At 43.2% G+C, this 27,577-nt stretch overlaps 1 protein-coding gene across 3 annotated transcripts in view; it reads left to right on the forward strand.

The window, feature by feature from the left end:
• Positions 1–27,577, forward strand: part of afg1lb (AFG1 like ATPase b) — a 156,641-nt gene that overhangs the window by 44,628 nt on the left and 84,436 nt on the right. For all 3 annotated transcript variants that reach the window (XM_067984995.1, XM_067984994.1, XM_067984993.1), the window contains exon 6: positions 25,505–25,604. In XM_067984995.1, coding sequence (XP_067841096.1) covers positions 25,505–25,604 — 100 coding nt within the window. The remainder of the gene's footprint in view (positions 1–25,504; positions 25,605–27,577) is intronic.

Raw genomic sequence — 27,577 nt, forward strand, 5'->3', positions numbered from 1 at the left:
GGGTTGTCATTGAGTAAAACTTGGTAGCATAAAGAAAAATAATATGTTGGAATTGACAGTAAAAATACCACTCCAGCATGAGCTGATTTTCCTCTGAGTTAACACTGAAGGCGATCACCTTGTACCAAAATCACTGTAAAATAAGACGTTCACTCCTCTTTCCCCCACCCATCCCCAGTAAGTAAAGCTGTAATTTTGTACCACTTTTGATTACAGTGTCTACTCCGAGGGAGCTGCAATCACTTATCTCTGACTAGGGTGGCAAGATAATGATGATAAAGTGCACATATGCATACATATCAAAGATTTGAACATTTGAAAAAAAAATCGATTAAAATGAATGCGGTATGTTGAGAAGAAACTTTTATGGGGGGAGAAAATTTACAGTATGTTGAATTAGTCAAAGCTGTCAGACATAGTTTGTGCATTGATTAGCTAAGCCATATGAACCAGGATAGTCCCAGGTTTGATCCCCAGCCTGTACTGAGTTATCTGATCTCAGCTGGGTTGATTGTAAGGGTGCATAGATTAGTAAAAGTTTGTATTCCTGTAAATATCTGTTTTGATCTGTTTAAATTTGTCTAATGGTTTATAGCATGAACTTTGGTTTGATATTATTTCATCTGTTGAAGTTGAGGTGATCCAGTGGCAACATGTGATCTATCCAATAAGCTGAAGTAGAATAACGAACGTTCTTTGCTTGACCCATGAGTCTCACTACGTTTACTTAGATTTTGGACAGGGAGAAGGCATACTGTGATGTAGGGCAAGTGAGGTTTGCTTATAGGAGTGGTCAGTGACATTAAACCCAAGGAGAATAGAGTAAACACCCAGATGTAACAAGTGCTACAAATAACCTCAATGGTCCTCAGTTAGGAAGGAGGAAATCAGCCAGGATTGAACTTGGCCATGATGCCCTCTGCTACTGAATGGTCAATATTTGTTGTTGAGGCTTAAACGTGAACCATGGACTCTTGAATAAACATGAATAATGATGAGATATAAGAGTATGACTGACACCTGTGGAATTGTAGCCCATAAAGGAGTCAATGGGATAGAAGGGCAGTGGAAAGAATTGCGGAGAATTTTTTTTAAAATTTCCCTAATGATGAATACAATCATTTTCCTGCCTCTGTGAAAGTTGTTCTTGAGCTGGCTACTGTGTGGGATATGAGAGGACAATGGGTCAACTCAGTTTTCCTATTATATTTAGATATTTTTAATGACTTCTCTCCATCCATTCTCCTTCTACTCAAGGAACACATTTTCTTGCATACTTGACAGGTGAGATTAGGAATTTACATGATGGGTACCGAAGGCAGATTGTGTCCTACCACCATGTGGTATACCAATATTTATAGTGCAGACCACCACCAAGGTTGAAAAGAGTAAAAAAAGACTGGATAAATTAGGGAGGTATGATTAGATGATGCCAAGTTTGAGATTTAATCGTTTTAAGGTTGTACAACAAAGTAAGAACTGAGGGAATCAAAGAGTTGCAGAGCTTTCGACTGATGGCAAAGAATGATTATGGGACAGTGTGATGAACCTTGCTTTCAACACAGTGAGAATGTAGAGAAGAGAAAGAGCATTGTCAGCTTTGGAAGAATCAAAGCAGAAAGTTCAGACGAACATTGACAATAGTAATAAAATTAAACAACCAGAAAAGATTCAATGGAGAGAGAAAGGTACAGGTGTGAGAAGGAGTTCTTCTCCTGTTCCGTTTAGGAATGCGAGAGCCTTTCCAAATACGGGAGCAGTATTCAAGTCTTGGATGGACTTGGAGTTTAAGGAGAATTTAGAGTTGCTGAGGAGAATAATTGTCTCGGGAGGCGGTGGGAGGGGGGAAGGAAACTGAGTTTCTTGAAAGTAGCTGCTACAATGGTGGAGATATGGGAGTTCTACTGAAATCAGAGGACGTAGGAACAGGATTCGGCCATTCAGCCCCTCAAGCCTGTTCCGCCATTCAATCAGATCATGGCTGATCTGTATCCTAACTCCATTTACCCGCCATGGCTCCATATCCCTTAATATCCTTGGCTAGCAAAAATCTATCTATCCCACTGCTTTTTGTGGGAGAGCGTTCCATGCTTCTTCACCCTTTGTTGAAGTATTTCCTCACTTCTCTCCTGAATGGCCTGGCTCTGATTTTAAGCTTATGTCCCCTTGTCCTGGACTCCCAGTGAAAAAAGCTTTTCTCTATCGACCCTATGAATTCCTTTCAAAATCCTAAAAACTTCAATCAAATCACCGTTTAACCTTCTTTATTCCAGGGAATACAAGCCTAGTTTATGTAATCTCGCCTCATAATTTAACCCTTGGAGCACTGGTAACATTCTGGTGAATCTGTGCTGCACTCCTTCCAAAGCCATTATATCCTTTCTAAGGTATAGTGCCCAGATCTGTGCACATTACTCCAGATGTGGTCTAACTAGCGCTTTCTTTAGCTGAAGCAAAACTTCCTCCTCTAGATATAAAGGCTAACATTCCATTAGCCTTTTTGATTATTTTTTGTACCTGACCACTCCATTTTCATGATCCGTGTAGATGGACCCCTAAATCTCTTTCGACCTCCATTGTTCCTAGCTTTTTACCATTTAAAAAAATACTCTGATCTATCCTTTTTTGGTACAAAATGGAATACCTCACACTTACCTGCATTGAAATCCATCTGCCACGGTTTTGCCCACTCACTTTATCAGTTTATCTTCGTAATTTTATGCTCCTGTCTACACCACTTACTATGCTACCTATCTTTGTGCCATCAGCAAACTTGGAGATATGGCTCTCTATTGCGTTATTGAAGTCGTTAATAAATAAATATAGTGAATAGTTGAGGCCCCAGCACAGGTCCTTGTGGGACATCACTAGTCCCTTCCAATTTGAGTACGTACCCATTATCCCACCTAACCAATCTTCTAACCAGGTCAATAATTTGCCTTCAATTCCGTGAGCTTTAATTTTAGCTAACAGTCTCTTAGGTAGAACCTAATCGAATGCTTTCTGGAAGTCTATGTAAACTACATCCCCTGTTTACTACTTCAGTTACTTCCTCAAAAAGTTCAATTAGGTTCGTTAGACATGATCTACCCGTTGCAAATTCATGTTGGCGCTCTCTATTCAGCTCAAATTTTTCTAAGTACCCAGTCATTCTGTCCTTAATTATAGATTCCAATAACTTCCCCACAACAGATGTTACACTAACAAGTCTATAATTTTGTGGTTATTCTTGCTCACCTTTCTTAAATAATGGAGTTCCATTTGCAATTTTCCAATCTAATGGGACAGTTCCTAAATCGAGAGCACTTTGGACGATAATGGCTAAAGCATCTGCAATTTCCTCACCTACTTCCTTTAAAACCCTGGTTTGTGTAAGGGTCTTGGACTTGACACCAATTTCGAGTTGCAAATAATCTTTATTGATTTCAATTGAGTTTTGACACGCTCAATGTCTTAAGCAATAGTCATACAGAGAAATGAATGATATTACCCTCTTTCACTCTGGATAGAGAATGTAACCTTCGTCGATTCTTTTGTTCTTGTCTCTCTCTACGAATTGTAAAGGAAAGCTTAAGATCTTTATAGGGCTGAGCCATCCCTTAAAAGTTTCCTAACTGATCTGTTGATCATTCTCTTGTTAGTTTGTGACATAGGCTACCCCCTTATCTATGAGACCATCAATCCCTTATCAGCATTCTTTGCTAACAAAAGACCTCTCTCTTTGCAGACAAACCTTATTCTAAATGTCATGTTGAGATAGGGTTCCCGTTTTGTGGGCACTCAGCCCTGGGTTACCCTTCCAATAATTAACTTGGCAGTCCCAATTGGGTATAACAAGGCTTTATTATAACATCAGCAGAATCATCAATACATATAGTGTTTAAGCGACAACAACAGAATACAAGGTTGGTATTACCTGGTTCCAAGTCCCCTGGACAGCAGCGCAGCACGGTAGACCTTGTTCTCTGCTATGTTTAGATTTTTTTTGCTGTTTCATCTGTAGCTTTCCTTATACTTGTGTTGGATGCGTCTACTTTTTGCATTAGCTGAAACTCATCTAATATGCACAGACCGAATGTCTTTGCTCGATTTGGCTTCAAATGGCTTGTTTCTTAAAAAGATTGCTGTGTCTTTGTTTGCCTCAATTATGTGTGAATTTCCTCCCATCGACTGATCTCATGCAGATTACTGTGTCCTTGTTTAGAGTGAAGTGTGACTTCCCTGTACTTGATTGATCTTTCCCAGACTGATTGTTTGTTGTTTATCAAATATCAAGGTCAAAGGCCAAAAAAGTAATTTAACAGTTAACGGGATTATCTTTGTTTCCTTTGTTTGATAATGTGGAGATGCCGGTGATGGACTGGGGTTGACAATTGTAAACAATTTTACAACACCAAGTTATAGTCCAGCAATTTTATTTTAAATTCACAAGCTTTCGGAGGCTTTCCCCTTCGTCAGGTGAACGATGTGAAATGATAAGACAGAGCTGGTCAAACTTATCTTATACTTTTTCCTGGGCAAACGTGGTCTTGAGTGACACCATTTGTATCTGCACAATGGAAAGTCAATTGCTCGACACGGACATGTTTTGACTTCTTCGATTTGACAATTACCTTGTGCAGGACATACATTGCTGACAATTGCTTTCAGCAGACTGACCATCTCGGCAACATCTGTTCCCTGATCAATAGAGATCTCATCAGCAGAACTGCCAGTTCTTGTTTTTTACGTTCCAGTCTTCTATTTGACCCTTTGTGCGCTGGGCACTTTTTAGTATAAGCTAGCTAACTTTTATTCTTTTACATTTTTATTGTTCAGTTCCCTACTTTGAGGGCGTATAGCATAGTTTTGTCCTTTCAATATAACGACTACACATCTACTCCTTCAAGTATAAGGGCTGCTAGCTCCAGACTATGAGCACGTTTTTAAAGCTTTTTATGCATATGCTTTAAACAGCACATCACAATACATAACACGACAACAACAGCCACTTGTAACACCACTAAGACATATGATGCGACTCTGACCCAGGAGCGAGTGGAGATATCACTTAAACTTTTCCACCATTGAATTTTGGGGGTCAAATTCTTTATATCTGCAGATCGCTCCTGATTCCATTGCTGCAAATGATATAGCTGTTTGACAGAATTATTAAGGGTCCTAATTAATTCCATAAAGTTTTCCTGAATTGGAGGGATATCATATCCAAACTGGGCAGCGTAGTTGTAAAGTTTGGGTTTTATGGTGTCTGAGATGGTAATATTAACCTGAGTGTGGGTTTTGACATTAAGCAAGGTATGTCCATTGATAGTGGCAGGGAGGTGCAGGGTAAAGCAAAAGGTGGTCTGGCTGATGGGACAGGTCACCATACTGATATGCGGTAGCTGTACTGGTGAGGCAATATCCTCCTTTACTCCAATAACTATGACTAAGAGGGTAATGCCAGCTGGGTTGCGCTGACATAGTACAATTAATGTTACTGTAGTCTCGGTCGAACCCACAGGCAGTTACATAGTAATCGGTAACATCATAAGCGCAGAGCATGTATCCTCCTTAAAGTCGCACCCTGACATGAGCATGCACCCAGGTATAATTATTGATGACAATCACTAGGGTGGGTGCATGCTCATGTCTCACAAGCATTCCCCTCTGAATGACTCCAGTGTTCTCTACTCTGAAGATTGGGCTGGGGTCAGCATGTGGTAAAATAGGGAGTCTTCATATGAGTCTTATGTATACCTCGTTATGGATGGCAATATTGGGTCCCGGTGTGTTGTGTTGCCGATCTTTGGTCTGATTGTAACTGTGCGGTACAACAGTTGCTTTTGTCAACCTGCGTACCTGATGTAACTGCCCCGTTATATGCCTGATATTCCATTCAAAAAGCTGGTCATTAGTGACCCATTGAGGCAGGTGTCTCTGCTGTACCTGACTAAGGCCGTCTCTAACCTCTTCGATCAACCATGATCCATACGTGTAGTACAAGTAACTGCCCTTGATGCCGCATTCAAGGCATGTTTAGTCTTGTTAATTAATGCGTTCAACATATTGATAACTTGGCTGGTCTTGCCGATCAGTTGTAATACTGACAAGTCAGTTATTTTGACTTCACTCAAATCCTTCCCCTCCAAACCCTGCTTATTTTCCCATTATAGTTTTGATCTGGTTGGTCAGCTGTCCGAATCTTGTCGTTCATGGCCTCAAGATCTAGTCTGCTTGTTCCTGCCATACTTCCTATGCCTGTCAATATCCCATCCTGCAGCAGGTCTCGCTTCCTGTGCGAATGGTGTGTTGTCTCATTCGGTTTTGGTCTGAACTAACTAAGTGGTTGGGGTTTATTTCCTAGGTTCATACTGTTATATTCCTGGAATTGATCGAATATTTCATGCACCATGTGTTTGTATAACTCATGATAAGTCTCATCACACCAGGTAGGTAAACCGGCTGAGGTGAGGTTAAGCGCCACCGGTACCAGTTCTGAATGTAAATCAGTGTATAGCACTGTTTAGGTTGGGACAACTACTAGACCATTCTTTGGTCCTAGTAACATTGCAGGGCAAAGGGATGGATGTGTCTGGTGAAGGCTTGGGCCTAACTGGTTGCCTGGTGACTTCCAATTTCAACAGATTGATGGGCTGGCTGATGTTGCAACAGTGTCTGAACTTGGAGTGCAAGCACGGCCCCCGTGGGGTGGAGGGTGTTCAGGCATCACTGCTAACCCCGCCTGTTCGACTATGTAAGTGACAGGCCCCCATGCTGTGGGAGGCACTCCACTGGCCACTGATTCCTGACCTTAGTAGACATGTGACATAACCCTCGTTATACTCCCAAAACCGGGGCCAACATATATCCTCAGTGTTCATGTGGCCGATGCTTTTTCTTCTAGTGGGAATTCCTTGTATAGCTTCCTCTCTCATTCTCCCTGGTTTAGTTTTATCCAGGGTGTGGTTATTACTAGACCATCCCCAAAAATGTACACGCGCCCGCAAAGGTTGTGTCTTGACCAACACACAAACATTTAACGCAAACTCCCGACCCTTCCGGGATCTGATAAGTCATCACTTTGGTTACATTCAGCATACAGTTCATAAGCTTTCTATCCCGACTCCACCGACTGTGACGATGCATGCTTGAGTGCTTGAGTCGTTGACCGTGGACTCGCCCACAGGCTGGATATTAGTCCGAGCAGCAGATACCATCCAATTTCCATTTCCAGTTTTTTTGGTTCTGTATATCAATCATAGTTTCTGTTACTATCTCAGTTTAAAACAATATTTTTAACCCGCTGTTTTAAGTTGATTAATATGATACTATCTGCTACTTTTGACATTATTCTTCCCAGTACTCTGAATCAGGTATACTAATGGGCTGGCTTTATCGATTTATGGGGAACAATCCAATTCCATCTAGGTGTAAAGGGATGTCCCTTTTTCCATAATCTATTACCATTACTGACTTGCCGACCTGATATTCAAAAGGTCGTACCTTTTTGTCAAAGTACCTTTTCATCTGTTTTTTTGATTTGTCCAATTGTTCACGTTTGTGGTCCTAATTGATTCTTTCATTTTTTTTTGCACCCAATTTTCATTAACTGCTCCCTGCAATATTGGTGTAACTGTTGGGGTTGACAAGTGACCAGGTGCCTTCATCAAACTTCCGGTCGTAGGCTGGTATGGCGATTTGCCGGTTGTAGAATGTGGGGTGGCTCTGGTAGCCATTAAACACTCAAATAATGAAGCAGTCCGAGCCCGCATGCAGCAAGACCTGGACAACATCCAGGCTTGGGCTGATAAGTGGCAAGTAACATTAGCGAAAGACAAGTGCCAGGCAATGACCATCTCCAACAAGAGAGAGTCCAACCACCTCCCCTTGACGTTCAACGGCATTACCATCGCCGAATCCCCCACCATCAACATCCTGGGGGTCACCATTGACCAGAAACTTAACTGGCCCAGCCATATAAATACTGTGGCTACAAGAGCAGGTCAGAGGCTGGGTATTCTGCGGCGAGTGACTCACCTCCTGACTCCCCAAAGCCTTTCCACCATCTACAAGGCACAAGTCAGGAGTGTGATGGACTACTCTCCACTTGCCTGGATGAGTGCAGCTCCAACAACACTCAAGAAGCTCGACACCATCCAGGACAAAGCAGCCCGCTTGATTGGCACCCCATCCACCACCCTAAACATTCACTCCCTTCACCACCGGCGCACCGTGGCTGCAGTGTGTACCATCCACAGGATGCACTGCAGCAACTCGCCAAGGCTTCTTCGACAGCACCTCCCAAACCCACAACCTCTACCACCTAGAAGGACAAGAGCAGCAGGTACATGGGAACAACACCACCTGCACGTTCCCCTCCAAGTCACACATCATCCCGACTTGGAAATATATCACCGTTCCTTTATCGTCGCTGGGTCAAAATCCTGGAACTCCCTTCCTAACAGCACTGTGGGAGAACCTTCACCACACGGACTGCAGCGGTTCAAGAAGGTGGCTCACCACCACCTTCTCAAGGGCAATTAGGGATGGGCAATAAATGCCGGCCTCGCCAGCGACGCCCACATGCCATGAACGAATTGAAAAAAAAACACATCAGAAGCATATTTGCCGATTGCGCGGGGTGATCTGCACAAAATTTCCTGAGCATCGTTTTTGGGGTTTGGTTACCCTTTTCCCACCACCCCTGAGGATTGTGGGTGATGGGAAATGTGTAACTTCTGTTTGGTTCCCATCATTGTTTGTAACTCGGCAAAAATTTTCCCTGTGAAATGTGACCCCTGATTACTGTCCACCTGTATTGGTTCTCCCCACCTGCAGATCACCTCGCACAATAACACGCGAGCTGCGGTTAAAGCTGAGTTGGTGCATACTGGGAAAGCTTCTATCCATTTAGTAAATTTATCCAAAATGACTAGACAGTGAACAAAACCACCCAGCGCTTGTGGTAGTGAGCCAATAAAATCAACTTGAATGTTGGTCCAAGGACCACTTGGCGGATTTGCCGATCTTAAAAACGCTCTTAACACTCGCACCTGGGTCGTGCTGCAAACAAATTAAATATCGACAAACTCTGTGAACAATATCGGATTCAAGGGAGGGCCACCAGGCTGATTCTTTAATTTTAGAGATGGTAGTTTCCGATGACGCATGACTGCCCATCGGTACTGAGTGAAAGATTTGGAAGAAGTCCTCTGTATAACTGGGTGGCGCACATACAAAACTGGAAATTGGCACCCAGGCCTATCGTACATGACTCATGGATCAGGAGAGTCGTATGGTGGGCATACGGCATTGGTTGTGGAATAGATTTCCTTTGGTCGTGTCACTTGCGAATCTGGCAGTAGGGCTCATACTTGTTCTGTAAGGCGTGCAGGTCAACGCAGTTGGGGGGTTGGGAGGGAAATGGAGAGTTCAGCACTGACACCTGCTGCGTGGGAGTAGATTCCTATGGCGCCCTGTGCTGTGCCGCCGTCTTAGCATGTTGATCAGCCAGTGAGTTTCCGTGTGTAGATGGGGACACATTTTGCTATGAGCCCTGAGTTTCCCGAGGTAGATAGGCGCCATCCTGTCTTGTAGTGCCGCCCAGAGTTGGGAGAGCATTACTGCGTGTACTAGCGGTTTCTGGTCTGCGGCACAGAAGTTATTCCGGTAGTAGAGTGGCAACGATAGTACTGTTTTGACAGCATAGGCACTATCCAAATAGATGTTGGTAGCCATATCGGATGTGATGTGAATGGCCATTAGTAAAGCCGCCAATTTAGCATACTGTGCAGAGTGCGTGTTGCATTTATACTGGTGCACCTGCTCAGGGGTAACCACCGCCAATCCAGTATGTGGTTTCCTATTTACGTGGTACGATGAGCCGTCAATGTCGACGCTTTGTGCATTGTCTATTGGGGTCTTCAGGACTGGGTGGTGATCAAACTGTAAGATGGGCACCAACAACAAAAACTTGCATTTATATAGCGTCTTTAATGTAGTAAAACGTCCCAAGGTGCTTCACAGGAGCGTTATCAAACAAAATTTTGCACTGAGCCACATAAGGAAATATTAGGACAGATGACCAAAAGCTTGGTCAAAGAGGTAGGTTTTAAGGAGCATCTTTAAAGGAGGAGAGAGGTAAGGAGACGGAGAGGTTCAGGGAGGGAATTCCAGAGCTTAGGGCCTAGGCAGCTGAAGGCATGGCCGCCAATGGTGGAGGGATTTAAATTGGGGATGTGCAAGAGGCAAGAATTGGAGGAGCGCAGAGATCTCGAAGGCTTGTAGGGCTGGAGGAGGTTACAGAGATAGAGAGGGGCGAGGCCATGGAGGAATTTGAAAACAAGGATGAGAATTTTAAAATGAGGCGTTCCCGGACCGGGAGCCAATGTGGGTCAGCGAGAATGGGACTTGGAGCGAGTAAGGATACGGGCAGCAGAGTTTTGGATGACCTCAAGTTTTTATGGAGGGTGGAAGATGGGAAGCCAGCCAGGAGACCATTGGAATAGTCCAGATGGAGGTAACACCGGCATAGATGAGGGTTTCAGCAGCAGGTGAGCTGAGGGGGGGAGACAGAGACGGGTGATGTTACGGAGGTGGAAGTAGGCGGTCTTGGTGATGGAGTGGATATGTGGTCGGAAGCTCATCTCGGGGTCAGTTAGGACGCCAAGGTTGCAAATGGTCTGGTTCAGCCTCAGACAATGGCCAGGGAGAGGGAAGGAGACTGTGGCTAGGGAACGGCAAGGGACATGTGTGTGTGTGTCTCCCCTTGGTATAATGAAAGACGCGAAATGAGCATTGTCTTTTTCGAGGTGACCTGGAGGTCATGTTCCATCAGCAACAGTGTCCAGTGGTTCAGTCGTTGCGACAATACCAACGTGTTACTGGGCTTTAGTAGCAAGTTCAAAGGTGTGTGGGGAGAATGCAACACCAAAGTCTGTAGCCCGGTGATATAAGTAAAATGTTTAATGCCCAGAAGATTGCTAAGAGGCGTTGTTCATATGGGTCGAACGTCTTCTCAACTCCAGTCGGGATGTGTAGGCGATCAGTGTCAATCGGCTGTGCACCTCCTGACACAATATGGCAGCTAGGCTTTCGGACATGGCCGCCACTTCCAGGTGAAACGGCTGATTTGGGTCTGGAGAGATTAAGCACGTAGCCTGCGTAACCGCTTTCTTCAGCTCGGTTACTGCATCATTATGTTTGTCTGTCCAATCCTACTGAACTGAATCATCATTTCCCTTGAGTAAGTCATACAATGGCTTAACGAGTTTGCAAATAGTGGAATGAACGATTGTTGGTACCCCATCAGCCCCAAAAACGATTGGAGAGCTGTCTTTGACACTGGTAATGGTAGCCTCTGTATAATGTCCACCCTGTGGGTGTCAGGCATCTTTCCGTTGTGCGCCAAACTGATCCCCAAAAAAGATACTTCTGATTGTAGTAGCTGAGCTTTCTTGGGATTGATCTTTAGACCGGCTGTCTTTAGTCTGCCTAGAACATCCCGAAGTACTAGGAGATGTTGTTCTCGCATTCTGGTGACAATCAAAATATCATCCATGTATTGTAGAACAGACTGAGTGAGAGAACATCCCTTCAGTATAGACGCCATACACTTGTGGAAGATTGTAGGGGAGTTATGGAACCCTGTGGTAAGCATGTCCAGGTATATTGTTGGTCGTTGAAAGTAAAGGCGAACTTATACAGATCCTCTGGGTGAGCCGGAACACTCCAGAATCATTGGCGATATCGAGGGTCGAAAAGATCTTGGCCGTCCTCTGAATCTATGCCAGCAACGCGGGTGAATAGCTCAACAGGTGCACACGAAGGTGTGACTGAGTTCAGTTTCTTGTAATCAATTGTTAATCGCCAACTACCATCTGGTTTCTTTACTGGCCAAATTGGTGAATTCACCGTGAATGACCCCTGATGGATCACAGTGGGAATCGGATATTGTTTACGTTTATCGTGCGGTGGGCCGTTAACCCTTATTTCCTTGTATAACTGACCACAATCGTATTTATATGTAGCCGTCACCCCGTCCATCTGGTCCAAGATCGCTTGAACGCCTGGGTCAGAACGAGTGGGGGAGGGTACGGTTCGGGTTTCTTAAATGCATACACGGCAAAGACATCGATGTAATCGCGGAAGACACATTACACTGTTGTTCCGTTGCATCTTTCATCCACAAACAATGGTCAGCATAATCAATCAATATTCCGTACCGGGTTAATGCATCAGATCCCAATACCCCCTATTCATTGGCATAGTCATCGTGACTGAATTAGGAAATCGCATCTGAATACCATCCATATTCAGATCAACATGAGTCATTTGCATAAGATTCTTGTACAGAGCCATTAAAACCTTGCAGTGAATGAATAATCCCTGTGGCTTCTGCAAAGTCGAAGGGATATCAGACAGTGACATTCGAACCAGTGTCCACTATTAATGTCTGCTGTAGGCAACAGTAACGAAAGGCCGATTGTCACGTGTCCTCCGGAACCTTACTTCAGGATAATTATGGGGGCCAGAACCCCGTCACTGTGAGCCCGAATGAATTGGCTTGCCCCTCCAATGCTGGCGCTGAGGCCTGGACCGAATGGACCTGAGGGAGGCCACCTCCAGTTAATTGCTGAGTAGCCAATAACGCAGTTAATTTGTCCAATCTTTGATCTGTGGGGGTTCGTAGGGAGGAGGGTGGTTGGACCTTGGTCCTGAACCTCCACTACCCCCGGATCGAGTGGGTGCGCTTTGGCAATCTCTCGCCCAGTGTCCCAGTTTACCACAGTTAAAGCAGCCTTCCTCAACAGGGCGATTTCTGTTCCCTGTTCCGACACCGCGGCCCTATTGTCTACTCTGACCCCTGCCACGCCCACTAGCCCCTTTAGGGTACGGACCCTCAACCATATGGACCTTAGACTTCGCCCTAGACTTTGCTCCGGTATTATCCCCAGCCCAAAAGCTCGTACATTCTGATGTGCCTGAAGTACAGCGGTCATGATTGCGGCCCAAGCACTGTTTCCATTCACTACCGCTCCCAGGGCTATTTTAACTTTCGGGGTCAACTTTGAGAGAAACAGCTTCTTATATCCTTTCTGATTGCGATGATTGGTCCCTGGTGGAGCTAACGGTTGGGACATAACGTACACCTCTTGCAATCTTTGCTCCAACACCTGTGGGTGATCTTGCTGTCCTTGATTACATTTACCGATCGCATTAATCTGACCAATTCCTAACACTTTAAGGATAGCAGTTTTGACGGCTTGAGAATTAGTGGCGGCGATAAAGACCACTGGGTCCAACCACGCCTTGAGGCCCAAATTCAAACCATACAACAATATGTGCTTAAGATCCGGATCGCCGAGTTCAAGATGACCCTGGATGAAGACCACGAATGTCTGAGCGAGCTCTAATGGGTCCCTTCCTTCTTTAATCAGACCTATCTCTTGCGCCATTGCCTGTTGATCTATATGGGTGATTGGGAACCCCCCTCGTAATTACTCATTACTTGACCCACTGGATTAGTCCGGACTGTCCGGTACACCACTTCTACCTGGTTCTGTTCTCCCTTAGGAGGAGGATCATCATCAACATGTTTATGATACGCCGCTCCCTCATTAATCTCATCACATTCATCACTTCCAAAACCACAAATTCCCTGGGTCACTGCTTCTAACATAGCTGTTTTCCACCCTAACTGACTCCTTAGCATTTGTATCTGCTTCTGACACTGTCTGTGGTCAGGTTTATCCATCTCCTTATTTCTTTCTGACTCTTCCCTCAGCGCTCCCCTTGCTGCTGTTTTAACTTTTCTACTTTTTTTAAGCTTCTTTCTCTCACCCTCCTGTGCTGCCTATTCTGACCCTTGCACAACTATTACGTTCACTAGCACTGATTGGTTTCCTAACATAGCACTTAACTCAGTGATTCGCAAGCGAAAACTCTCAACTGACTGCTGTAGTTCCTTTTCCTCGCAGTCGCTCTGGCACTTAAGCTCCATCATTTCCTCCTTTTTTAAACTTTTCAACCTATCTTCATTTTTAATTGCGCAGAATCACATCGCATATCTGCACAAATGCTCTGCTTGTTTGCCTGGCTTTATTTCCTTCGTTCCGATCTGTTCTCATATCCAGGCACATGTCTCCATGTACGGTTCGTCCCCTTTGGACATAACCAGGATTACCTAATTTTACTACACCACCTTTTTGCTTTCTCCTCATAATGGATGCGGTCCCATTTCCCTTTATTACTTGCTGCCTAATTGTAGGAGGGTAGCGCCCTCGCTTCTAGTCTCTCCAACTAGTTTCCTCCCCCAGCAGTTACATTACGACCCTTTACAAGCTGAAGGGATTCTGCTTCTGTTACGTTTGTCTCGTTATGTGCCAAGTCCCACCAGAGTTGCCAATTTGTTGAGACAGGGTTCCCGTTTTGTGGGCACTCGGCCCTAGGTTACCCTTCCAATAATTCACTTGACAGTCCCAATTGCATATAACAAGGCTTTATTATAACATCAGCAGAATCATCAACACATATAGTATTTAAGCGACAACAACAGAATACAAGGTTTGTATTACCCGGTTCCAAGTCCCCTGGACAGCAGCGCAGCACGGTAGATCTTGTCCTCTGCTGTGATTTTTTTTTTGCTCTTTCATTTATACCTATCCTTATCCTTATACTTGTGTTGGGTACACGTACTTTTTACATTAGCTGAAACTCATCTAATATACACAGACTGAGTGTCTTTGCTCGATTTGGTTCAAACGGCTTGTTTCTTACAAAGATTGCTGTGTCTTTAAGTGAGAAGAAAGCAAAAACCTGAATCATATGAGAGTAAACCAAATCCTAATCTTATGTGTATATGTATGTAAGAATAGGCTATTTTACAGGTAGAAACCATCAGGGCCTGGGGATTTGTCAGTCTTTAGTGCCATTTTTTTTTCCTAATTCAGTTTTCTTGCTTACATTAACTTTAGTGAGTTCCAGTCCTTGATTCATTATTAATATACCTGACATGCTAGGGAAACTATCTTCTTCCTCTACTGTGAAGACTGACGCACAGTAATTATTCAACAAGTCTGCCATTTCTTTATTTTCATTTGCAATATTACCCGCATCTGTTTTTAAAGGGCCCACTTTACCCGTGACTACCCTTTTTCTTCTAATAAAATTGTAAAAACTTTTGTGTTAATCTTGATATCTCTCGCAAGTTTCTTTTCGTATTCCCTTTTTGCAGCCCTTACTATCTTTTTTGTCTCCCTTGGCTGTTTATCTTTCTCCCCGTCCCTTAGATTTACACTATTCTTTGCACTTTGGTCTGCTCTTTCGTTTAGTTTTATGTTATTTCTCACCTCTTTTGTCGACCATGGCTGTTTTATTTGGTAAGTAGAGCCCTTGCCCCTTAGGAGTATATACTGGTCTCCTGTATTATGCTAAATTCTTTTTTTGAACACCTCCCATTGTTCATCTGTTGTTTTACCTGATAACAGTTTTTGACCAGTTTGCTGTCGCCAGTCTCTATCTCATCTCTGACGAAGGAGGAAAGCTCCGAAAGCTTGTGATTTCAAATAAAGCTGTTGGACTATAACCTGGTGTTGTACGACTCCTTACATTTATCCTTTTAAAGTTAGCCGTACCAAAATCTGGAATCTTAGTAGCTGTGTTACGTTTCACCTTTTTAAACCTAACATTGAATTTGATCATATTATGATCACTGTTCGATAAAAGTTCCCTTATTGTTAGATTAGTAACTATGTCTGGCTCGTTACTCATTACTAAATCTCGAATGCTCTCTTGTTGGTTCTGGAACATATTGCACCAGAAAACTATTTTGAATGCACTCAAGAAATTCAGTACCTTTGTGACTTGAGCTACTCTGCTCTTCCCAATATATATGAAAATTAAAGCTTCCCATTAAAACAACTCAGCTTTTGCTACAAGCCTCTCTAATCTCTGAATTAATACATTCTGCCACTTCACTGCTGCTATCAGGAGGCCTGTAGACAACTCCCATTACAGTTTTAAGTCCTCTCTTATTCATCAGTTCTAACCATTGAGTCTCCATTGATTGCCTTCCCTTACCTATATTCTCTCTTACAAATGTTGTATGAGTATCTTTAATCAATGAGGCCACCCCTCTTCCGCTTCCAGTTTCCCTATCCTTTCTAAAGACCTTATAACCTGGAATATTTAACTCCAAATCATGACCAGCTTGTAGCTATGTCTCAGTAATGGCCACCATGTCATTCCCTGTAAGCTGCATCTAATTCACTCAATTCATTTCTTATACTCCATGCGTTAGCATATAAAACTCTTATTTGGACAAGAGGCTCTAATCTGTCCTTCTGCCCTGATGCCATCTTTCTCACACCGTTTAACTTAACACATTTCTTATTTGTCACTCCTGCTGTAACTCCTTCAGTTATCCTATTATTCCCTTCACCTGGAGTATCTGAAGCACTGTTTGTGACCTGAACTCTGTTCCTATCCCTTTTTTAAAATCTTTAAACTATCATTTTTACTATTGTTTCTGACTGAGATCCCTCCCATTTATTAGTTTAATGTCTTTTTTACCACCCAATTTATACTTTCTGCCCAGCCCGGTTCAGATGCAGCCCTTCCCAACGGTACAGCTCCTTCCTGTCTAAGTACTGGTGCCAGTGTCCTGTGAAATGGAACCCCTCCTTCCCACACCACTCTTTTTAGCCATGTGTTCACCTTCCTGATCTGTTTGTCCCTATGCAGTTGGTTAAATTTGAAAATGGTGAAAGAGCTTTGCAAACGGAGTGGTGGGTGCTGAAGAGTTAAGAAAACAGCAGCAGACACTTTCAAATGAACATTCTAACAAGTGATTAAGAGAACTTACAAGCAGAGATAATTTGGCTCAGGAGGTGTCAGACTGATCGAGATGCTATGTGCAACAGGTTATTTTTTTCCTGAGACTGTAGAACAGAAGGCATGATTGAACCAAGAAGCAATCCCAGCTTTGATGGAAATTGAGATATGAAACCTTTTATACCAACCAAAAGAACATCATTTATTTCCCTACACAGGAACAAGGGTCAGAAGAGTGAAAGGGCAGCGTTTGAGGCACAGAAAAGCTGCAAAAAAATAAACAGCCATCCGGGTTGACTGACTTATGGTAATAAACAAATGGAACGAGTTTGCAGAGTCTGATTTGTTGCAGGGTATTCTGCAAGAGGCAAATATAGGATAAGGTCAGAAGAGGCCAGTGTTGAGAAGAGAGACACAGTGCAAGAATTAGAATTGGCGAAGAGGAAAAGATCTGGGAAATTAGCTGAATTACAGGGCTGCTGAAAGGATAAGAGAAGGCTGATTGAATTTGAAATAATTAAGACTAGCCAAGGGTCTGGCATGAATGCAAATCTGATCAGTAGAACGGGAGATACAGAGCCATTGCTGATGGTGAGTACTCAAGTCATCAAGAATGGTGGTTTCAGCAGCGAGGAGTTTAGAGTTGATTATATTTGTTTCTTGTATGATAAACGGCTAAGGTTAGGACAGCAAGGAGAATAAAGACAAGAAACAATCGAGCCTAAAAATACTTAAATGGGGGAGGGCTAATTTCAGTGAGTAAAAAGGGGATCTTGCCGAGCTGGATTGGAATCAGAAGTTGTTGGGCAAAACAATAATTGAACAACGAGTGGCCTTCAAGGAGGAGATGGTTCGGGTTCAGAATAGACACATTCCCACGAAGGGGAAAGGAAGGGCATCCAAAGCTAGAGTTCCCTGGATGACTAAAGATATAGAGATTAAAATGAAACAGAAAATGGAGGTTTATGATAAATGTAAGATTCATAATACAGTAGAGAACCAGGCTGAATACAGAAAGTACAGAAGAGATCTAAAAAAGGGAATAAGAGGGGTAAAGAGAGAGTATGAGAATAGATTAGCGGCTAACATAAAAGGGAACCCAAAAATGTTTTATAAACATATAAATAGTAAGAGGGTAGTCAAAGGAAGGGTGGGGCCGATTAGGGACAAAAGATGAGATCTTCTTGTGGAGGCAGAGGCTATGGCTGCGGTAATAAATGAATACTTTGCATCAGTCTTCACTGGAGAAGAGGATGCTGCCAATGTAGCAGAAAAGGAGGAGGTAGTAGCGATATTGGAGATGATTAAAAATAGATAAAGAGGAGATACTTAAAAGGTTGGCAGTACTCAAAATTAAAAAGTCTCCCAGTCCAGATGGGATGCATCCCAGGTTACTGAGGGAAGTAAGGGTGGAAATTGCGGAGGCTCTGGCCAGAATCTCCCAATCCTCCTTAGAGATGGAAGTGGTGCCAGAGGACAGGAGGATTGCAAATGTTACACCCTGTTCAAAAAAGGAGAGAGGGATAAAACCGGCAACTACAGGCCAGTCAGCCTAACGTCGGTGGTGGGGAAGCTTCTGGAGACAATAATCCTGGACAAAATAAATTGGCACTTGGAAAAGTCTGGGCTAATAAATGAAAGTCAGCAAGGATTTGTTGAAGGAAAATCGTGTTTGACTAACTTGATTTCTTTGATGAAGTAATGGAGAGGGTTGATGTGTATATGGAATTTCAAAAGGCATTTGATAGAGCACCACGTAATAGACTTGTAAGCAAAATTAAAACCCATGAGATTAAAGGGACAGTGGCAGCATACAAAATTTGCTGAGGGACTGAAAGCAGAGAGAAGTGCTGAATGGTTGTTTTTCAAACTGGAGGAACAGTGGTGTTCCCCAGGGTGCGGGATTAGGACCACTACCCTTTTCGATATATATTAATGACCTGGACTTGGGTATACAGGGTATAATTTCAAAGTTTGCAGATGACACAAAACTTGGAAATGTAGGAAAAAGTGAGGAAAATAGTAACAGACTTCAGGAGGACATAGACAGACTGGTGAAATGGGCAAACACATGGCAGATGAAATTTAGCATGTGGAAGTGTGAAGTGATGCAGTTTGGTAGGAAGAATGAGAAGAGGCAATATAAACTAAATGGTACAATTTTAAAGGGGGTGCAGGAACAGAGAAACCTGGCGGTGCATGTATACAAATCTCTGAAGGTGGCAGGACAAGTTGAGAAGACTGTTTAAAAAATCATATGGGATTCTTGGCTATATAAATAGAGGCATAGAGTACAAAAGCAAGGAAGTTATGCTAAACCTTCATAAAAGATTGGTTAGGCCTCAGCTGGAGTATTGTGTTCAATTCTGGGCACCGCACTTTCGGAAGGATGTCAAGGCCTTGGAGAGAGTGCAGGGATGAGGGACTTCAGATACGTGGAGAGACTGGAGAAACTGGGGTTGTTCTCCTTAGAGCAGAGACAGTTAAGAGGAGATTTGATAGAGGTGTTCAAAATCGTGAAGGATTTTGAAAGAGTAAATAAGGAGAAATTGTTTCCAGTGGCAGAAGAGTTGGTAACTTTCAGAGGACACAGATTTAAGATGATTGGCAAAAGAACCAGAGGTGATATGAGGAAACTGTTTTTTACACAGCATAGAATCATAGAATCATAGAAGTTACAACATGGAAACAGGCCCTTCGGCCCAACATGTCCATGTCGCCCAGTTTATACCACTAAGCTAGTCCCAATTGCCTGCACTTGGCCCATATCCCTCGATACCCATCTTCCCCATGTAACTGTCCAAATGCTTTTTAAAAGACAAAATTGTACCCGCCTCTACTACTGCCTCTGGCAGCTCGTTCCAGACACTCACCACCCTTTGAGTGAAAAAATTGCCCCTCTGGACCCTTTTGTATCTCTCCCCTCTCACCTTAAATCTGTGCCCCCTCGTTATAGACTCCCCTACCTTTGGGAAAAGATTTTGACTATCGACCTTATCTATGCCCCTCATTATTTTATAGACTTCTATAAGATCACCCCTCAACCTCCTACTCTCCAGGGAATAAAGTCCCAGTCTGTCTAACCTCTCCCTGTAAGTCAAACCATCAAGTCCCGGTAGCATCCTAGTAAATCTTTTCTGCACTCTTTCTAGTTTAATAATATCCTTTCTATAATAGGGTGACCAGAACTGTACACAGTACTCCAAGTGTGGCCTCACCAATGCCCTGTACAACTTCAACAAGACATCCCAACTCCTGCATTCAATGTTCTGACCAATGAAACCAAGCATGCTGAATGCCTTCTTCACCACCCTATCCACCTGTGACTCCACTTTCAAGGAGCTATGAATCTGTACTCCTAGATCTCTTTGTTCTATAACTCTCCCCAACGCCCTACCATTAACGGAGTAGGTCCTGGCCCGATTCGATCTACCAAAATGCATCACCTCACATTTATCTAAATTAAACTCCATCTGCCATTCATCGGCCCACTGGCCCAATTTATCAAGATCCCGTTGCAATCCTAGATAACCTTCTTCACTGTCCACAATGCCACCAATCTTGGTGTCATCTGCAAACTTACTAACCATGCCTCCTAAATTCTCATCCAAATCATTAATATAAATAACAAATAACAGCGGACCCAGCACCGATCCCTGAGGCACACCGCTGGACACAGGCATCCAGTTTGAAAAACAACCCTCGACAACCACCCTCTGTCTTCTGTCGTCAAGCCAATTTTGTATCCAATTGGCTACCTCACCTTGGATCCCATGAGATTTAACCTTATGTAACAACCTACCATGCGGTACCTTGTCAAATGCTTTGCTGAAGTCCATGTAGACCACGTCTACTGCACAGCCCTCATCTATCTTCTTGGTTACCCCTTCAAAAAACTCAATCAAATTCGTGAGACATGATTTTCCTCTCACAAAACCATGCTGACTGTTCCTAATTAGTCCCTGCCTCTCCAAATGCCTGTAGATTCTGTCCCTCAGAATACCCTCTAACAACTTACCCACTACAGATGTCAGGCTCACTGGTCTGTAGTTCCCAGGCTTTTCCCTGCCGCCCTTCTTAAACAAAGGCACAACATTTGCTACCCTCCAATCTTCAGGCACCTCACCTGTAGTTGTCGATGATTCAAATATCTCTGCTAGGGGACCCGCAATTTCCTCCCTAACCTCCCATAACGTCCTGGGATACATTTCATCAGGTCCCGGAGATTTATCTACCTTGATGCGCGTTAAGACTTCCAGCACCTCCCTCTCTGTAATATGTACACTCCTCAAGACATCACTATTTATTTCCCCAAGTTCCCTAACATCCATGCCTTTCTCAACCGTAAATACCGATGTGAAATATTCATTCAGGATCTCACCCATCTCTTGTGGTTCCGCACTTAGATGACCTTGTTGATCCTTAAGAGGCCCTACTCTCTCCCTAGTTACCCTTTTGCCCTTTATGTATTTGTAGAAGCTCTTTGGATTCACCTTTGCCTGATCTGCCAAAGCAATCTCATATCCCCTTTTTGCCCTCCTGATTTCTCTCTTAACTCTACTCCGGCAATCTCTATACTCTTCAAGGGATCCACTTGATCCCAGCTGCCTATGCATGTCATATGCCTCCTTCTTATTTTTGACTAGTGCCTCAATCTCCCGAGTCATCCAAGGTTCCCTACTTCTACCAGCCTTGCCCTTCACTTTATAAGGAATGTGCTTACCCTGAACCCTGGTTAACACACTTTTGAAAGCCTCCCACTTACCAGACGTCCCTTTGCCTGCCAACAGACTCTCCCAATCAACTTCTGAAAGTTCCTGTCTAATACCATCAAAATTGGCCTTTCCCCAATTTAGAATTTTAACTTTTGGGCCAGACCTATCCTTCTCCATAGCTATCTTAAAACTAATGGAATTATGATCACTGGTCCCAAAGTGATCCCTCACTAACACTTCTGTCACCTGCCCTTCCTTATTTCCCAAGAGGAGGTCAAGTTTTGCCCCCTCTCTAGTCGGGCCATCCACATACTGAATGAGAAATTCCTCCTGAATACACTCAACAAATTTCTCTCCATCCAAGCCCCTAATGCTATGGCTGTCCCAGTCAATGTTGGGAAAGTTAAAGTCCCCTACTATTACCACCCTATTTTTCTTGCAGCTGTCTGTAATCTCCTTACATATTTGCTCCTCAATTTCCCATTGACTATTTGGGGGTCTGTAGTACAATCCTATCAAAGTGATCTCTCCCTTCTTATTTTTCAGTTCTACCCATATGGACTCAGTGGGCGAACCCTCGGATATATCCCCTCTCACTACTGCCGTGATGTTCTCCCTTATCAAGAACGCAACTCCCCCTCCTCTCTTACCTCCTGCTCTATCTTTCCTATAGCATCTGTACCCTGGAACATTGAGCTGCCAGTCCTGCCCCTCCCTTAGCCATGTTTCAGTAATAGCTATAACATCCCAGTCCCATGTACCCATCCATGCCCTGAGTTCATCTGCCTTGCCCATCAGACTTCTTGCATTGAAATAAATGCAGTTTAATCTAGACTTCCCTTGGTCTTTGCCCTGCTTTCTCAGACCATCTGTCCGGTCATGTTCTGTACACTCTCCCTTACTGCCTTTTGTTTCTGTCACCACTTTATTTCCCACTGACTTCCTGCATCGGTTCCCATCCTCCTGCCACATTAGTTTAAACCCTCCCCAACAGCACTGGCAAACACTCCCCCTAGGACATTGGTTCCAGTCCTGCCCAGATGCAGACCGTCCAATTTGTACTGGTCCCACCTCCCCCAGAACCGGTTCCAATGGCCCAGGAATTTGAATCCCTCCAGCTTGCACCATCTCTCAAGCCACGTATTCATCTTAGCTATCCTGTCATTCCTACTCTGACTAACCCGTGGCACTGGTAGCAATCCTGAGATTACTACCTTTGAGGTCCTACTCTTTAGTTTAACTCCTAACTCCCTAAATTCAGCTTGTAGGACCTCATCCTGTTTTTTACCTATATCGTTGGTGCCTATATGCACCACGACAACTGCCTGTTCACCCTCCCCCTCCAGAATGTCCTGCAGCCGCTCCGAGACATCCTTGACCCTTGCACCAGGGAGGCAACATACCATCCTGGAGTCTCGGTTGCGTCCGCAGAAACGCCTGTCTATTCCCCTTACAATCGAGTCCCCTATCACTATAGCTCTGCCACTCTTTTTCCTGCCCTCCTGTGCAGCAGAGCCAGCCACGGTGCCATGAACCTGGCCACTGCCACCTTCCCCTGGTGAGCCATCTCCGCCAACAGTATCCAAAACGGTATACCTGTTTTGGAGGGAGATGACCGCAGGGGACCCCTGCACTGCCTTCCTACTCTTCCTCTGTCTGTTGGTCACCCATTCACTATCTCCCTCAGTAATTTTTATCTGCGGTGTGACCAACTCACTGAACGTGCTATCCACGACTTTCTCAGCATCGCGGATGCTCCAAAGTGAGTCCATCCGCAGCTCCAGAGCCGTCAAGCGGTCAAACAATAGCTGCAGCTGGACACACTTCCCGCAGGTGAAGGAATCAGGGATACAGGAAGGAGCCCCGAATTCCCACATCCCACAAGAGGAACATGACACGGCGCTGGGATCTCCTGCCATGACTTAACCCTTAAATTAGCTTAAGAACAACTACAATGTCAAGAGAAAAAAAAAGGAAAGAAAAACTACTTACCACTCCCTTTAAGGAGTTTACTCCTTTAAATTGTTCTCAATTTAGAGAATGTTAACTACACTGGGGACCTTGATTCACTAAAAAATAAACGCTACTTCCTATAAGACCTGCAGACCTTCCCTTTCCTTTTACTTCAGTTACTGTAGATAAGGAGAAATACTCACCTGAACCTACTCACCAATCAGGTGCCTCCCCTGTGTCGCGTCCCGATCTGATTCCTGACGTCACTTCGAACTCGGTCGCAGCTCCGCTCGGCTCCTCTCAGCGCTCTGAAATCCCGCCTTTTATCGGACGCTCCCTCCGCTCGGCTCGGCTCCTCTCAGCGCTCTGAAATCCCGCCTTTTATCGGACGCTCCCTCCGCTCGGCTCGGCTCCTCTCAGCTGTTCTCAGCGCTCTGAAATCCCGCCTTTTATCGGACGCTCCCTCCGCTCGGCTCGGCTCCTCTCAGCATGTTGTAAACTTCTATAATTCTATGATTCTAAGTTGTTATAATCTGGAATGCACTGCCTGAAAGGATGGTGGAAACAGATTCAATAATAACTTTCAAAAGGGAATTGGATAAATATTTGAAGGGAAAAAATTTACGGGGTTGTGGGGAGAGTGTGGAACTAATTGGATAGCTCTTTCAAGAACAGGCTCAGGCATGATGGGCCGAATGGCCTTCTTCTGTGCAGTACCATACTGTGACAGCACATGAATTCAGTGAGATGAGGAAGAAATATTTTTAGCAACAGGAGTTCAAATTCGGGTAATATATAGAAGCTAATGCAAGCACATGTACCTCCTTTGGATTGAAAGTTGGAGCAGAAAATTTGAAGGGGGAAGAGTAAAAGAGTTGAAATCTGGGTTTCATTGAAAAATAATAAATGAGGGTGGAATGGCTAGAAGTGAAAATGAACCCAATTGAAATCTGAGGTGATGCTATGAATGTCGTAGAAGCATAGGATGAAGTAAGAGTAGCCAATGCAGCAAGGAAGGTTCTAGGGATCTCGGAAGCTGCAGTGGGTGCATGCTGGTACACCAATGCTTCGTGGCACCATGCCAGAATAAATCATTTTGTGTTATAAATTGTTGTCAGTCACGTACGTGACTGTTGTAGATTTAAAAATTAAGTCTCCAGGTAGAAAGCAGATTGCAAATGTTTTTTTTATTCAAAGATGGTAGAAGGCACAGAAGAAAAAGCTGATTCCCAACATGCTTCCTATTAATTTCCAACTCAAATAATTTAAAACAAAAGTTCCAATGACTTATTTGTCCCACCAGTATTTGGGACAAATTCACATTATCTCACTGTGTGGCCTCTCCCATCCTCTACATTGGAAAATCTGTCTAATAATAGGGAAAATTAAGTCATTCTAATTTATTTTTAAAGAATCCAACCAAAATATTTTTATATAAATAAAATACATGTGACTGGTGGTGATGTATTTAAAAACATATATATATATATATCATGGAGCCTCAAAAGCACAAATGTTTTGATTTGGAAGGACATTCATATATTTGAAAATGTCTAACTTTTGATCATTTTCAATTTTATAGTTGTGTAACCTTTTTAATACTTTCTTTTATAACTGTGGCCAACATAGGTATTTCAATTTACTGTACACCGTATTATATGCATGGATACAGTCACGAGCATTTAGAACACAGCACCGTTAATGTACTAAGTCCATCCAGTCAACTGGGCAGTTTGTAACTCAGTATTAGTATTATGATTAGCTTTGCTTACTTATGACTTCCCACTCATGATTTATGCAGACCATATCACTGCATTTAATTTTCTAATACATAATTTATATTTGTTCTCATTCTGGTTCGGTAATACAAAGTTTGTGGGTTTGGAGCACTGTTACACCACAATTTATCCTGTTTATCCATTCTTCTTTCCATTTGATGATAAGGATGCTTCATTTCCAGATATATATGAACAAGTGAACCTGGATGAAACTAAATTTCAATTTTGTTTCTATTATGTAAGGTCACAGATATTGCTGATGCCATGATACTGAAGCAGCTTTTTGAAAATTTATTTCAAAATGGCGTTGTTGTTGTGGCCACCTCCAACAGACCTCCTGAAGGTAAGACCAATAAGAAATTGTTAAAATAAGAAAATTGTAACCTTCGGCAGCATGGCAGCACAGTGGTTTGAGCATTAACGCGGATTACTTCAGGCACAGGTTTGATTCCACCATGCTTCTGTGTTGTAATCCTGACTTCTGATTGTTCATTGTTGGGGACTGAGCAGAGGCAAGATGCCTCATCAAAGGTGAGTTGGGGAGGAAGGGGGACTAGAGGGAAAATCTCTTGAATATGTTTCAGCAGCTGACTCTCAAGCTGCATCTGTGAAGGCTGGGAGCAAATTTCCCCTCTTGCCCCTTGGCAACGGTGGTTTGCAGATCATGGCATGTTGGGGAGTAAATTGAGCAATTTGTACCATTCGAAGGAGGAAGGAAATTTATTTCCCCTCCTAAATATTGTCACATGGCTGTCTAACTTATTGCCTTAATGGCATTTGCATTTGTTGCCTTTTCAAGTTAGCATTTGGATCACTATTTTTGTTTATTCAGCCAACTTAAAATAAGCGTACATCACTCTCCACCTCACTATTGAGAACAACTTAATCCGTACAATGAATTTAGATGCATAACTATATGATGGAGAAAAAAAATTCTACCTCAGATTAAGTTCTCATCAGGCTGTATTGTACTCCAAAAAAAAACCTGCAAAGATATTTTGTCTTTTCTTGATCAGCAACCTTTTCTGCTTCTGTTCAGGGTACTCCAGGCAGACTTACGTGATGAATAGCATTCAAGAGTTGTCAAGTCTTGTTGACAGCCTCCCACATATAAACCTTATCCAATCCTAGTGAACAAGTTTAAGAAAATTTTGGCAAAATGCCTCAATTCATGGACATAAAGATTTCAGATTAAGTTAACTCTGTAGGAGGCACAATCCTGGGAATCCTTGTCTGCCTTAATTAGTGAAGTACCTGTATCATGGTTTGTATCTGGATAGAATTGGTGGTCAGCATTCTAAGAGTTGCTCCAGTAAAAGATGGTCAGGCCAGCCCTAACTTTTTTTTAATGAAAATTGTGCAGGAAGTTGTTAGGACTTGGGGGCCTTGCCTTTCTGCCTGGTCTTAATGGCATGTAGGTGCAGGAAACCAGAAAATGTTTATCAGCATGATCCAGCTTTGAAGGAGGCTGTGTATTTAAGCAATGTAATCTGCTGTTCATATATTGGCTCAACTTAGCAATGGATTTTTAAGACTCTTAAAAAATACACATTTATTATTAGATTTAAAGCTGCAGTTTCAAAACTAGAAATGGTTCATTTTCAGTCTTAAGTAAAGGTTAAATAAAAATCTAATTAAAGATGAGTAGGTATTGGCATTTTAAAAATATATATTTCTACGTGGCAGCTGTTAGAGAATTTAAAATTTTGTTTTATGTTTTGATTTTCTTACTGTTTATAATTTGCGAGGCGATTGAATACCTCCATTTTTTTCTTCACGTTCATGTGTGACTGGGAGGGCAGTGGGCAATCTGATCCTGTACCTCTGTTGATCAAGCTCTGAGTTGCCTGCTGAGAGGCTTGGGGGCAAAACTCCTTCAGGTTATTCTGGCTTTTTTTTCCCCTCCTCCCTTCCATGCGGAGAGGCAATAGGACTTTGCTTGCCGCCTCTTCACAACTAATATCAAGGATACAGTGGAGTATGGAAATTAAAACTGTATCCTCCATCCCCTGCAATAATGTTATTTTACTTTGATGAAGGGCATAGGTTTGCTACTGACTAGATCATTTTGGCTACTGTACATATCCAACCTGGAGACAGTTTTACTCTTAAATGAGACGCTGCTTTATTTTGCCCATTCAGATCTATACATAATACAAATTGTCCCAACACTAACTGATATCTGGGTACCTTGTGACTGGTAAAACTCACCTGCAACTGAAAAGTGGTAAGCATGGTTTCTACTATCTATCTGGTTACCAGGGTCTGATCCCAGTGCTCCCGATTTGATCCTGCTCTGTAGCTGGTCTGCCTCTC

Source organism: Heptranchias perlo, chromosome 5, assembly GCF_035084215.1.
Source record: "Heptranchias perlo isolate sHepPer1 chromosome 5, sHepPer1.hap1, whole genome shotgun sequence".
In the NCBI taxonomy this organism is placed as follows: domain Eukaryota; kingdom Metazoa; phylum Chordata; class Chondrichthyes; order Hexanchiformes; family Hexanchidae; genus Heptranchias; species Heptranchias perlo.